Source organism: Oncorhynchus mykiss, chromosome 11 (genome assembly GCF_013265735.2).
Source record: "Oncorhynchus mykiss isolate Arlee chromosome 11, USDA_OmykA_1.1, whole genome shotgun sequence".
Taxonomy (NCBI): Eukaryota; Metazoa; Chordata; class Actinopteri; order Salmoniformes; family Salmonidae; genus Oncorhynchus; species Oncorhynchus mykiss.
In genome coordinates this window covers 44,465,183-44,477,883 of record NC_048575.1, presented here as the reverse complement: position 1 = coordinate 44,477,883, position 12,701 = coordinate 44,465,183, and the positions used below count along the sequence as shown (strand labels likewise).

The 12,701-nt window shown below is 42.7% G+C and overlaps 1 protein-coding gene across 8 annotated transcripts in view; it reads left to right on the top strand.

Annotated features, from left to right (window-relative positions):
• mef2cb (myocyte enhancer factor 2cb) overlaps positions 1 to 12,701 on the top strand; it is a 100,813-nt gene that overhangs the window by 48,119 nt on the left and 39,993 nt on the right. For all 8 annotated transcript variants that reach the window (XM_036935519.1, XM_036935518.1, XM_036935517.1 and 5 more), the window contains exon 3: positions 12,150 to 12,353. In XM_036935519.1, the coding sequence (XP_036791414.1) occupies positions 12,150 to 12,353 (204 nt within the window). The remainder of the gene's footprint in view (positions 1 to 12,149; positions 12,354 to 12,701) is intronic.

Sequence of the window (12,701 nt, the reverse complement as noted above, 5' to 3'; positions counted from 1 at the left end):
CCCTCCCCCCCAGGGAAGTGCAGGCAGGAGGTGGGAAGCAGAAGCGAAGCCATTGTGAAGGGGAAGCCACCGGGCTCTTCCTGTTATGAGAGGAAATGCATACAAATGTGTTTCCTGTGCCCCCCCCCTTTCTTCATCCTCCCCCATATGCGGCAGAGAATCAGCCACTCAAATCAAATCAAATCAAACTTTATTTATCACACGCGCCGAATACAATAAGTGAAATGCTTACTTACAAACCCTTAGCCAACATTGCAGAAGAGTTAAGAAAATATTTACCAAATAAATTAAAGTAAAAAACAATAAAAAGTAACACAATAAAATAACAATAACGAGGCTATATACATGGGGTACCTGTACCGAGTCGATGTGCTGGGGTACAGGTTAGTTGAGGTCATTTGTACATGTAGGTAAATGGAGCTCCTTGTGGTAAACATGTTTGTCCTATTTGTTGATGCCCTCCGTCACGAGGGGACAGGGAAGGAGGGTGTATAGTATGTGAGGAGGCAGGATGTTCAGCCTCTGACCCGTTGAAGTCCTCTAGCAGACAATGCCAAATCGTGAGGCCTTTGGTGGTTTTAATGCACATGGTATATTCTCAGCGTGCATCCTAAGACCATGAACCATTCTGTGCAACAATAGGTTTCTAACTCTAGGGCCCCTGAGAATTCTGCTGTGAAAACACACTCATTCACAGTTTGTTTGGCTTACACTGTTCTCCCCACCAAACCTCCAGCCCTGATAGCAGCAAAGGTGCTACAACAATGTTCTGTTATTAGCATGTTGATATTGCTGACAATGGGATAGGAGATATTGCTAGTCCTCCACTGGACACTCCATTCAAGGCAAACTTAACTGACTACATTTGATTACAGAGTGGAAAGGGGGACCAGAACATTGGTTAGAGATCCCATAGCGACAGGAAGTGCCTACGGTGACATCACCGGCACAAGGGTCGTGTCAGACGGTTAATTGCGTTCACATGTGGGCATTATGTGAGGTCAGTGACTCACAGTGCAACGTTTCGCAAGCCAACCAGTGAAATGCACCACCACTAACTAGGCCTACCCACTCCATGTTGTAGTAGATACATTCACATGCACATATGGTTGATCAGATGCATTACTTGTATTTTCTATTTCCATGTGAAATACAAAACGAACATTGTTCCTTGTGAGGTGTGAGGTTGTGGTGCACGTGACTTTGAAAGGGTGTCAGTGTGTACTGTTTATACGTGTGTGTGTGTTTTTTTTTAGGTACAGTATAGGTGTGAAGATTATGGAATGGGTTAGGGTTGTTATTTTTTATGTAGGTGTTACTAGGTGATTTTTTTTGTTTCTAGGATATAATATGAGCTGGAGACACAGACCCCCACTGTGCCATGTGTGCTATCAACCACTTAAAAAAGAAAAGTTTAAAGTGAGTGGGTGGGTGATGCCTCCTCTGAGCCTGCATGTTCGCTCAGATACTGTTCTTCCGGTAGAATGTACCTTTCCCTAAAGCCTCTGGCACCAGAACGTCAACTTCCTGTAAGTTCCTTCAACTTCCTGCCACCTGAGGAAGACACCACTTAGGATGTGTTCCAAACTAGCCTCACATGACCTTCGAGTGGTGTCTTGTTGAGTTTGTCATGTAGCAAGTAGCCAGCAGCCAGCAGGCCTAGTTATTCCTTGGTGTTTGTATTTCTGTCCCACTGCATTATAGATTCCAGTGGGCTTGTTATGACAGTTAATCATCCAGTCGCTACCTGCCTTTGGTCCTTGCGTCTGAACGGGGGTTTGTTTTTTTTAGCATTTTGGTATGACTGTAAATGTCACCATGGTATTTAAAGCCCAACAGAGCCATTCTGTGGTGAATCATTTGAGTTGTACTGAAGTCTAAGAGCCTATTTCCATACGTCATGGGAAGGGGAGTTGAAAGCGTGTCCTGTCTCTTCTTTCAACCTCTGTTGTCTTGAGCCTTGGTGGCCATTCGATATGGAGCTCATTGTGGTGTGGTGACATCATTCCCCAACTGAGAGGGAAGGCTGGAACAGGGTCTGTAGTTCATCTGAGGTTGGCCTATACAGAATGGCGCTGCTCATATCATCGTAGAGAAGAGGATGTCATTTGATATTCGATTTCCGTGGTGCATCCTGTCAGATTTCATTTCAGGAAAGGAAAGGCAAAACTCTATTGATATCTATCCGTCTTCTTCTCCTCTTTCAGTCCTGAGAGATTCTCAGCTGCTGAAGACCTCAATGATACACTGAAGGACACTGTAGGAAAGATCTGTATTGATACATTTATTCCTTTACTGGTACATTGATCTGGTCCATACATATCTGAAGTTTTTGACTCCAGAACTTTCACACTAGTAGACCGAAACAGTTGGCAGTGCTCCTAATCTCTTCCTAGTCATTTGTATTCAGGACAAGTGTAATTGGTTTGTTATTGGGGAGGTTTAGCTCTTGTGTTTTTGGCTCATGTAAGGTGTCGGTAGAGAACAGAAGAGACAAACGCTTCAGTTAATCAACATGCCTCGATCATTACCAACCAGCTGGGCACTGTTCTGGAGATCTCTCCCTCTCGCTCCACTCTCATCAGCTTCCTGCTCCAGTCAAATATAAAGGAGAGAGAGAGAGAGAGAGAGAGAGAGAGTTTTTTTTTTTTTAGTTTTTATAAAACCTTTATTTTTTACTCAAGTGTTAACATAAAAAGACACACTGCCTTTTCAGAAATGAAACAACATGTAATTCCTAAACAAAAATAAATACATAACATACATTCAACTTATTTCAGCAGCAAAAAATAATTTCCCCTCCTCTACAAAACAAAGCGCTCCTTCGTAGGCCCACTTCTCCTCAAATAATAGGAGATCTTTTACAGCTGAAAAGAACTCAAAATCTACTTTTATTCTTGCTTTCACTAAACCTTTAAAAACACATCTTACATCCTGCCCATATCCCGTTTCTATCTTATGTTTCCTACTCAGAAAAATTGACATCTTAGCTTGTCCCAAAATAAAATTTAACATTTGACATTTTCTTTTCTGTTGTTTACTATATTGAAACCCCAAAATAAAAACAGTGTTATTGAAAAACTCCCCTACAGCTTTAAACAAAAATTCCAGCATTTCCAATAGAGGTTTTATCCTCTCACACTCCATAAAACAGTGAAAAATGGTTTCTCTTATATTACAAAAAGGACATCCATCTCTAACATCTGAGTTAATAACAGATACAAAAGCATTAACTGCAATGATGCCATGTAAAACCCTCCATTGCATATCACCAGTACCCTTTTGTAACGGTGGTTTGTACAGTGCTCTCCATGCTGGCTTTACCTTGTCATCAATGCCCAATTTTACCCTCCATGGAGTATCTTTTCTATTTTTCAATTTATCTTTATTCAACACCTTGACACACCCCCTATACAATTCCTTCCCATTCACCTCATCCAAACCCACCTCCTCCAACCCTCTCAAATCCAGCAATAACGCCTTTCTTTCTGACTCTGGGATATTTGGTGTAATCCCTAGTTTTGGAAATAAGACGTCTTCATCTTGCACCTTCTCCTTGTGGCTACTAAGCATACCCCATTCTTCCGCTGACAGAGCCTTCCTACAGCTCCCCAGCATTTGTCCGACAATCCTTTCCGACCTCATCCCCAAATGTTCTGCCACCCGTCTTCCATCCATTAAGGCGGGCCCAGCCATGGCCATTAACTGTCTTAAGGTGATGATTTTCCCCTTCACCAGAATCTTGGAGAAATGTGGAACAGCTGCAGTTGTACAATCCAGTCTTGCCCCATACACCAGAGGTTCCTCCAACAGCCAATGCACTGACTCCGCTGAAGTTCTTCTGGACACCTTCATTACGCTCCACACTCTGAGAAGGCCTCTGTAAAACGGAGGTACTCCTTCCCTAGAAATCTGGCTACTATCAACCAGAAATAAAGCCTTCTTTAAACCTAATCCTCCAACCCGCTGTAATATAAGACCTGTCACCCCTCTCCACACCACATTTTCCGGTCCATAAAGCAACCTTTGAATAAACTGAAACCGGAAAGCAGCAGCCCTACTAGCAAGATGTACAAGACCTTGTCCCCCCTCCTCTTTTGACAAATACAAAACACTTTGTGGAACCCAGTGATATTTATCCCAAAAGAAATCCACAATAATTGCCTGTATCTTAGCCAGAAGGCCAGATGGTGGTTCTAAAACTGACAACCGATGCCACAGTGCAGAGGCAATCACATTGTTAACTATAATAGTGCGCCCCCTATATGACATACGAGATAGTAACCAACGCCATCTCCTCATCCTCCCTTCCACCATTTCAACCACCCCACTCCAATTTTTTTCCATAGTCCCCTCATCTCCTAGGTACACTCCAAGATACTTAAAACCTCCCTTACACCATTCTAGCCCCCCTGGCAAAGCCATGATCCCTCCAGACCATTCTCCAATCTGTAAAGCACAACTCTTTTCCCAATTTACCTTTGCAGAGGATATTCCCCTAAAACGATCAACCATTAGACTCAAACTATCCACCTCCGCTTGATTTTTCACTAGCACAACTACATCATCAGCATAGGCTGAAAGACGAATAGGAGGAATATCCTCTGAAAGGCACACCCCTGCAATGCGACTTCTAATGTTATTTAGTAGTGGCTCTATAGCAATAGCATATAACATCCCAGACATAGAACATCCCTGCCTAATACCTCTACACACTTTAAAAGGAGCACTCAAACCACCGTTAACTTTCAATACACTTTCAATGTCACCATATATCACCTTTATCATGGCAATAAAACCAGAGCTGAACCCAAACGCCTCAAACGTTTGCCATAAATATTGATGTTCAACTCGGTCAAATGCCTTTTCCTGATCAATTGAAATTAGACCAGCATCCAACCCAATAGCCCTAGAGACGTCCAAAAAATCACGAATCAGAGAAATGTTATCCCCTATCTGCCTGCCAGGAACACAGTAGGACTGATCCATATGTATGATTTGCCCCATCACCTCCCTCAGCCTGTTGGACAAAGCCTTTGACAATATTTTATAATCAGTACACAATAAAGCCACCGGCCTCCAGTTCTTCACCTCCCTCAGGTCACCCTTTTTAGGCAGTAGGGTGAGGACAGCCCTTCTGCAGCTTATTGGTAGTAACCCTCCGGTTAAACTATCATTAGCTACTTCTAACCAATCCTCTCCCAACATAGCCCAAAAAGACTTAAACAAGTCAACGGGAAGCCCATCAATGCCTGGTGCCCTTCCATTTTCCATGCCTTTTAATGCAGTGTATAAATCCTGCAAAGACAATGGTTGCTCAAGCTCAACCTGAGCTTCTGCAGGCACCTTTGGGAGCCCATCAAAGAACTGCGGTGTCACTGTTTTGTCCTCTTTGTACTCACACTTGTAGAGCTCAGCATAGAACTCTACTGCCCTCTTTCTAATTTCAATAGGGCTAGTGAGCTCTTGTCCAACAGCTGATTTGAGACAATGAATAATTTTTCTTTGTCCATTCTTTTTCTCTAAACCAAAGAAAAATTTGGATGAGGCATCCATTTCAGATATGCCCTGAAATTTACTTCTCACCAGTGCCCCCTGTGCTCTGATACCCAGCAGATCTGCCAATGCAGCTTTTCTCCTCTTGAGGGCCTGAGTATGGCCTCGATCTCCTGTGGTCTCAACCAACGTCATGAGTTCCACTATTTCAATCTCTAGGGCTTTCATTGATCTGGTGATATCCTTGGTGACATTCCTCGTGTATTGATTACAAAATTGTTGAATCTGGATTTTCCCTATATCCCACCATTGTTGAAGGGATACAAAACTGGCCTTTTGAGACCTCCACCTCTCCCAAAAAAAACTGAAACAATTCCTGAAGTGAGCATCACTCAATAAAGTTATATTAAAATGCCAGTATGCGCTTTTAGGTTTTACATCGTTAATGAACACCACCTCTGCTATTAAACAATGATCAGAAAATCCCACTGGAGTTATCACACTTGATTTACAGACCTGAGATTGATGCTCAAAAACATAAAACCTATCTAACCTGGCCATAGAGATGATGTTCTCTCTCACATGCGCCCAGGTGTACTGCCTTGTTCCTCCATGTTGACTCCGCCAAATATCACACAGTTCATTTGTTACAATAAGGCGTTTTAAAAACGTCCTTGAGGCTATATGAGGTTCTTGGTGATTTCTATCTAAATCACTAACTGTGCAGTTAAAATCTCCAGCAATAAACAAATAATCTTCTTTGTTACATTTCTCAATGGTATTTGATAATGTCTCTAAAAAACATACCCTCTCAACTGTCACCACTGGGGCATATACATTTATCAGACACATATTGATGTTTTCATACCTTGCTCTAACTTTTAATAACCTCCCCTCAACTACCTCTTCAACCTCATATGACAAAGGCAAAAACCCTTTTGAGAACAAGATAACCACACCCCCACTTTTTGAGTTTTTATGACTACACACCACTGTCCCCCCCCACTCCTGTTGCCACATAACTTCATTTTCCAAATTACTATGCGTTTCTTGTAGAAAAATGATGTCACTTCCCTTTCCCCTCATTAACTCATACACCATGGCTCTTTTTTTAACATCTCTTGCCCCATTTACGTTTAAAGAAGAGATCTTAAAACTGCTCATGGATAAGAAAAAAATACAGAGGAAGATACAGCCACCACATCTCTTTACAGAGTTAAAACTGCAACTGAACTCTTTCATTTTCTTTAGAATTTGCATCACTTATTACTCTCGTGACCACTTTCTTGAGTCTAGCAATTTCAGGGCTTTTCAAACCTCCCCCTGTAATTTTTGACATCAGAAACTTTGCTGATTCAATAAACAATTCACGTTCAGGGAAAAAATCAGTTACATTGTAATCCTGCATATATTTCTTCCCTTTTGTCAACTTCAGAAATTGACGTATCTTCTCGATCCCATACCTCCCTTCCACCCCATCTATCTCACTATATTGTTGTGACGCGTCAGATGACTCACTCTCGCTATCCTCCCCAGAAGAAAACCCCATCTCTACAACCTGTTCATCTTCACCTGATTTATCCATCTCTACCTTTCTCTTAGAATTAGACCCTTCACCACCCCTTAAATTCTTCCTTTTACTCCTCGGTATTTTGAAAACATCCGCTTCTTTTTCCGTTATTTCAATCTCCTCTTGACCTCCAATTTCATTTTCCAGCACCACCTCAGCGACGGCAGTCGCAATCTCACCTAGTGTTTCCCCTCCCTCTTTGTTCTGATCTACCACAATTGCCCCCGTATCCACAATGCCTTCCTCTCCTACTTTTCCAACCACATCTGCCCACCTTCTCTCTTCCCCTACACCTGTAGTATTTTCATCCCTTCGCTGTGGTACGTTAGTTGCACCCGCACTAAAGCTACTACCAGGCTCAGCGCGTTCATTCTCGGGACAATTACGCACCAAATGCCCCTCTCTTCCACATCCAAAACATTTCATTGATTCAGTAGATGCATAAAAGACATAATCAAATCCATCAATCTTAAAACTAAACGCTAAATTCAGTTCATCTCCTTCCTTTTTTAAAATCATATGCACTTGTCTCCTATGAGACACGACATGTTTCAACAACGGAGATTTGCATCCAAAAAGAACCTTCTTTATTGTAGATACGATTTGACCATGGCGAGATAACTCTCGCTCTAACACTTCATCTCTAACAAATGGTGGCACGTTAGAAAGCATAACTTTCTTCGCAGGATTCATAAGCGGAAATACCGGCGTCTGTGTCTCCCGCAACACAACACCCCTCTCAACTATCTTATTCACCTTTTCAATTGAATCTAAGAATATCACTACAGCGCTATTCATCCTTGAGGCTGATTTAATGCTATCATACCCAATGATAGCACCCACAGCCAAGCTACATTCTTCCACTGAACATCCAGCCGCAGCAGGAATTTTTACTCCATGCCTCCGACTAAGTTTTTCAAACTCTACATTTCCGCGAGTGGCCATTGCAACCAGCCCCACCCGCTGGTTGTGCCCTCGCGAAAAACCAACCTCAAAGATCCCACCACCCCTATACGTGCTTAGTGATAGTTAAACAATATACCCTTAAAACAACTAAACTAATCAATATATATATATGTACATACCAAAACCCAATAGAGTGAAAAGAAATTCCATTCGTTCTCACAATCACTCCTGCTTGACGACTCACTCCCAGCATGCACTCCGAGAGAGAGAGAGAGAGAGAGAGAGAGAGAGAGAGAGAGAGAGAGAGAGAGAGAGAGAGAGAGAGAGAGAGAGAGAGAGAGAGAGAGAGAGATGTAATTGAGTATATATAGTCTTGGTGATCTGGAGAGCTGCCAGAAAAGTCGACACTTGAATGTTTCTTATTGTCCTATTAGACCCCAGGTAATTATCATGTTATCACAGGGTCGTGAACCAATCCGATTCCTCCTCCATGCAGAGAACCAATGTAAAAGCATGGGATAGTGTTTATGAAGCAGACACCTAGTGGGTTTCACCTACACCTAGTAGGTTTCACCTACTGCACTGGTATGGGTCGTGAGGCCCTAAAAATTGTCAATGACTCCAACCACCCAACTTCTCTCTGCTACCGCACGGCAAGGGGTACCGGAGAGCCAAGTCTGTGACCAAAAGTCTTTTAAAGCTTCTACCCACATGCCATACGACTGCTGAAGAGTTAATCAAATGGCTACCTTGACTATTTGCATTAATCCCCTTTTTATTTGCACTAACTCTCTTGCACACTCACTGACTCTACCCACACACTCTACCCACACACTCACACATACTCTACTCCAACACACATATACACACACATACACACACACTACATACGCTCACACACACACAAAACACAAACACACACACAACTCACACATAGACACACTTTCACACTCTTCACATACGCTGCTGCTACTCTGTTTATTATCTATCCTGATTGCTTAGTCACTTTTACCCATATCTACATGACAAAAAACGACCGTGCCCCTAACGTAGAAATCAGAATGTTTCAGATTAAAATAACGTACTGAACAATAGGTGTTATTAAATGTGCTAACTATAAGCTTCTGCTGCTCTATACTACAATTGTGCAGATTTCTAGTTTCCACCTTCATCCTTTGCCTATATTAACAGTATTGCAAACATGTTTGGTTCCTAATGTTAACAGAAGCTGTGTGTCGTGATATTGTTATGGTGCTTTAGTCTAAATAACTACACAATTGGTGACTTATTTTTTTTGTATATGGTATTGTCGTCAGTTTAAATGAAGAAATTACCAATGATCCATGTTTCAGATTAAGAATGTATTACCAATTCTTATAAACAAGGCTAACCCTCTTCTGCCCTATGCATAATTCATAAAAATATGCCTAAATAACGTACCCTAAATTTAAAAATAATCCTGAGCTATGTGGACTATTAGTGGTACCTACAGAGAACACGCTTCTGTGAGACTGCAACTGTAGTGTCAAGACATTAGGTGGGCATTCCTGAGTAAGTTCAGCAGGAGATAAACCATAGCAGTATTTTGCCCATCCCCGGGCAAGCTTGGGTAGAACAGGTTAAGGCATTTGTCCTTGTGTTTGTTCCCTGTAAACAAAACTCAGACGCTACACTGCACCAAGAGCCCAGCGTCGAGCCTTCTTGTGAGCAAACTCGTTTACAATGTCTTTAAAGTTGAATTTACTAAGCTAACTGGTTTTCCAGCTAACTGGATCGCAAGGCTGTTCAACCCGTCTTGGCTCATTGTAGATCTTAGATAGTTCTTTACAAGTTTCAGCTTACTGAAGGCACGTTCCCCTCCAGCAACTGTTACAGGCATTGTGCAGAAGATTCGCTCTCCATAAATGCTCTGTCGCTGCATCTCGTGGATGGCATTTAGGGGCTCTTCAGGACAAAATACCATCTGAAAAAAAGTGCCACCATGTATCGTCTTTATATGTCGCACTTCATTTTCAAATCCACCTGTGAGATCTTTTGGAGTACTTGCTTCTCAATTTGTGGCAAGATAAACTAATTTGGTTTTCAGTCATTTTCCTAAATGTAAGTGTTGGTGAAAACTCCTCGCATACTGCTGCAATCGTGTGGAACCGCATGTCCAAATTACTGATTGTCAGGTTAGATTACTCGTTGGTTATTACTGCATTGTCGGAACTAGAAGCACAAGCATTTCGCTACACTCGCATTACCATCTGCTAACCATGTGTTATGTGACAAATACAATTTGATTTGATTTGATTATACTATCCAGAGCCACATAAAACACTGTGTTGCGAAATCCAGTGTCTGACTTCTGTTCACCTGCTATGTCATCTTCAGTCTCATCAGAGAAACGTTTTCTTTTTTTTCTGGCTGCTCCTCTGTTCGTGGTGAAACTGAGTCGTTACACCCATTTCATTTGCCACCGTGGAGGCTTCTGCCAGAAGAGCGTCCGCATTGATTACGCAGAGCCTGTATTTCTTTGCCTTGAGTGTGAGCTGCTTCAGTGTCCAGATAAATATTTCCTGACTGAAGAATTAGGCTTCCATTCTCAATACAAAACGTTTACCCAGAAAGTGAGCAGGAAGATTGCCTTCTCTGGCCACAGTGCTTGGATCATCTAAAACCTTGTCTTCCTCACTTCGAAACTGTCCATACTCTTCCTTTCTTTTATTGCTTGCTTGTTCAATCTCTTCTGTCACTCCTTCACTGGCACTGCTGCTACTGTTTAGCTCCTCTTCCTTCTCCCTGCTCTCCTCTGCATCAGTCTGTCTGACAGCTTTCTGCTGAGATCCTGCCTACCTGGAGCTCTCTGGGCACTAGGAAGTGAGTACACAAAGGGAATGCTAGGTTTCATGTTCGCTCCTACAAAAAGGTTACCATACTAAAAATCTACTACGGAAAGAAAATACTTTTTAACAGTATATATATATCAAATAGAAAAGGTATTTAAGTCTGTCTAAGTCATCATGTGCCTTACTTTACAATGTAAAAATGGTTTAGTTTTGCTGCTGCTGCTGCTACAAAACAACTTGCATGGTACCTTTTATGTGTGTGTGCGTGCGTGTGTTTCAAGATGATGTGCTGAGGCACTGGGCCTCAAATATGCATACACGTACACACGCACATGCACACGCACACACAAACACACAAAGGTTCCTATATGTGAAGACTGCCTGCATGGTTTCTGTGGAGCAACATTTATATCTACCTGGTGCTTCAGGCGCCATATAAAACAAAGCTCAGCGAGCAAACCCCTGGGCTATTTTTACCAATACAAAGTTGCATCTCTAAGACTGTTAGAAGTCTTAGCTGTACTCTCACAAGCGCACAATGGAGTTAGTGTGCGTGTGTGTGTGTGTGTGTGTGTGTGTGTGTGTGTGTGTGTGTGTGTGTGTGTGTGTGTGTGTGTGTGTGTGTGTGTGTGTGTGTGTGTGTGTGTGTGTGTGTGTGTGTGTGTGTGTGTGTGTGTGTGTGTGTTTGTTTGTGAGCGAGCGGTTGATACGCTCCAATCATATGAGGGGTCGATATAAAGACTCAGATGTTCTATAACAAAGTGCAGTATGCTTTGATGTCGCCCACAGATGATAAACTGATCTGGCTCATTATCTCTTTAAGACAGATCACTCTCGGTTCCTAAAAATTCTATTCAGCTTCTTTTTTTTTCTTGCCCGAGTAGATGGACTGTTACAGTAACCTCTCAGTGGGAGGTCGCAGTGGAGAACAGCCCTGACTGTTGAGAAATTCTCTCAAGCCGCTTCAGTTTCATGATTTATGAGTGGAAAAGCTATGATTGCGCCAGATTTCTCTTTCTTCACACATTATGAAGGAAAACAGAGGTCAAGGATGGTGTTTTATTCTATAATACAAAATAATTAGATGTATTTATGAAATGTGTTAATAATAAAATGTAGGATCAGATGTGGGAAAATCCAGTTTGGTGTTGACACAGTGGGGTCTGGTCCGGTCAGGTGTACAAGAACTGAAATCCCCCCATTCCAACCCCCAACAAGGAAAACACATTCCAGTGCTGAAAACCTGCCTCCCCCTGCCTCCCCCTTCACCCTCAGACGTTCACCCTGTAACCTCTCTCATTCTCTCTTCTCCTCTCTTCTTTCTCCCTCTGTCTTTCTCTCCCTAGGTGACATTTACGAAGAGGAAGTTTGGCCTGATGAAGAAGGCGTATGAGCTGAGCGTGCTGTGTGACTGTGAGATCGCCCTCATCATCTTCAACAGCACCAACAAGCTGTTCCAGTATGCCAGCACCGACATGGACAAGGTGCTGCTCAAGTACACGGAGTACAACGAGCCCCACGAGAGCAGGACCAACTCTGATATCGTGGAGGTGAGTCCCCGGACACCGTACACACCACACATGTTCACACATATACACACACACATGCACGCGCACACACACACACACACACACACACACACACACACACACACACACACACGCGCATTGATACTCAATGACCATAGACTACAAAAGAGTAAGGCATCCATCCAAAGTGTACAGACAACTATCCCTTGGGCTATGTCTTATAGAGACAGGCCCCTATAGCCCGTGGCATCGGTAAGGCCCCTATTTCCCCTGGCATTGGTAAGGCCCTACAGCCCCTGTGAGATTTAGCCCATAGTTAGTGTCCCCTTGGCATTGTTGTGACTCGCGCTCCAGGGGATGTGTTATCCT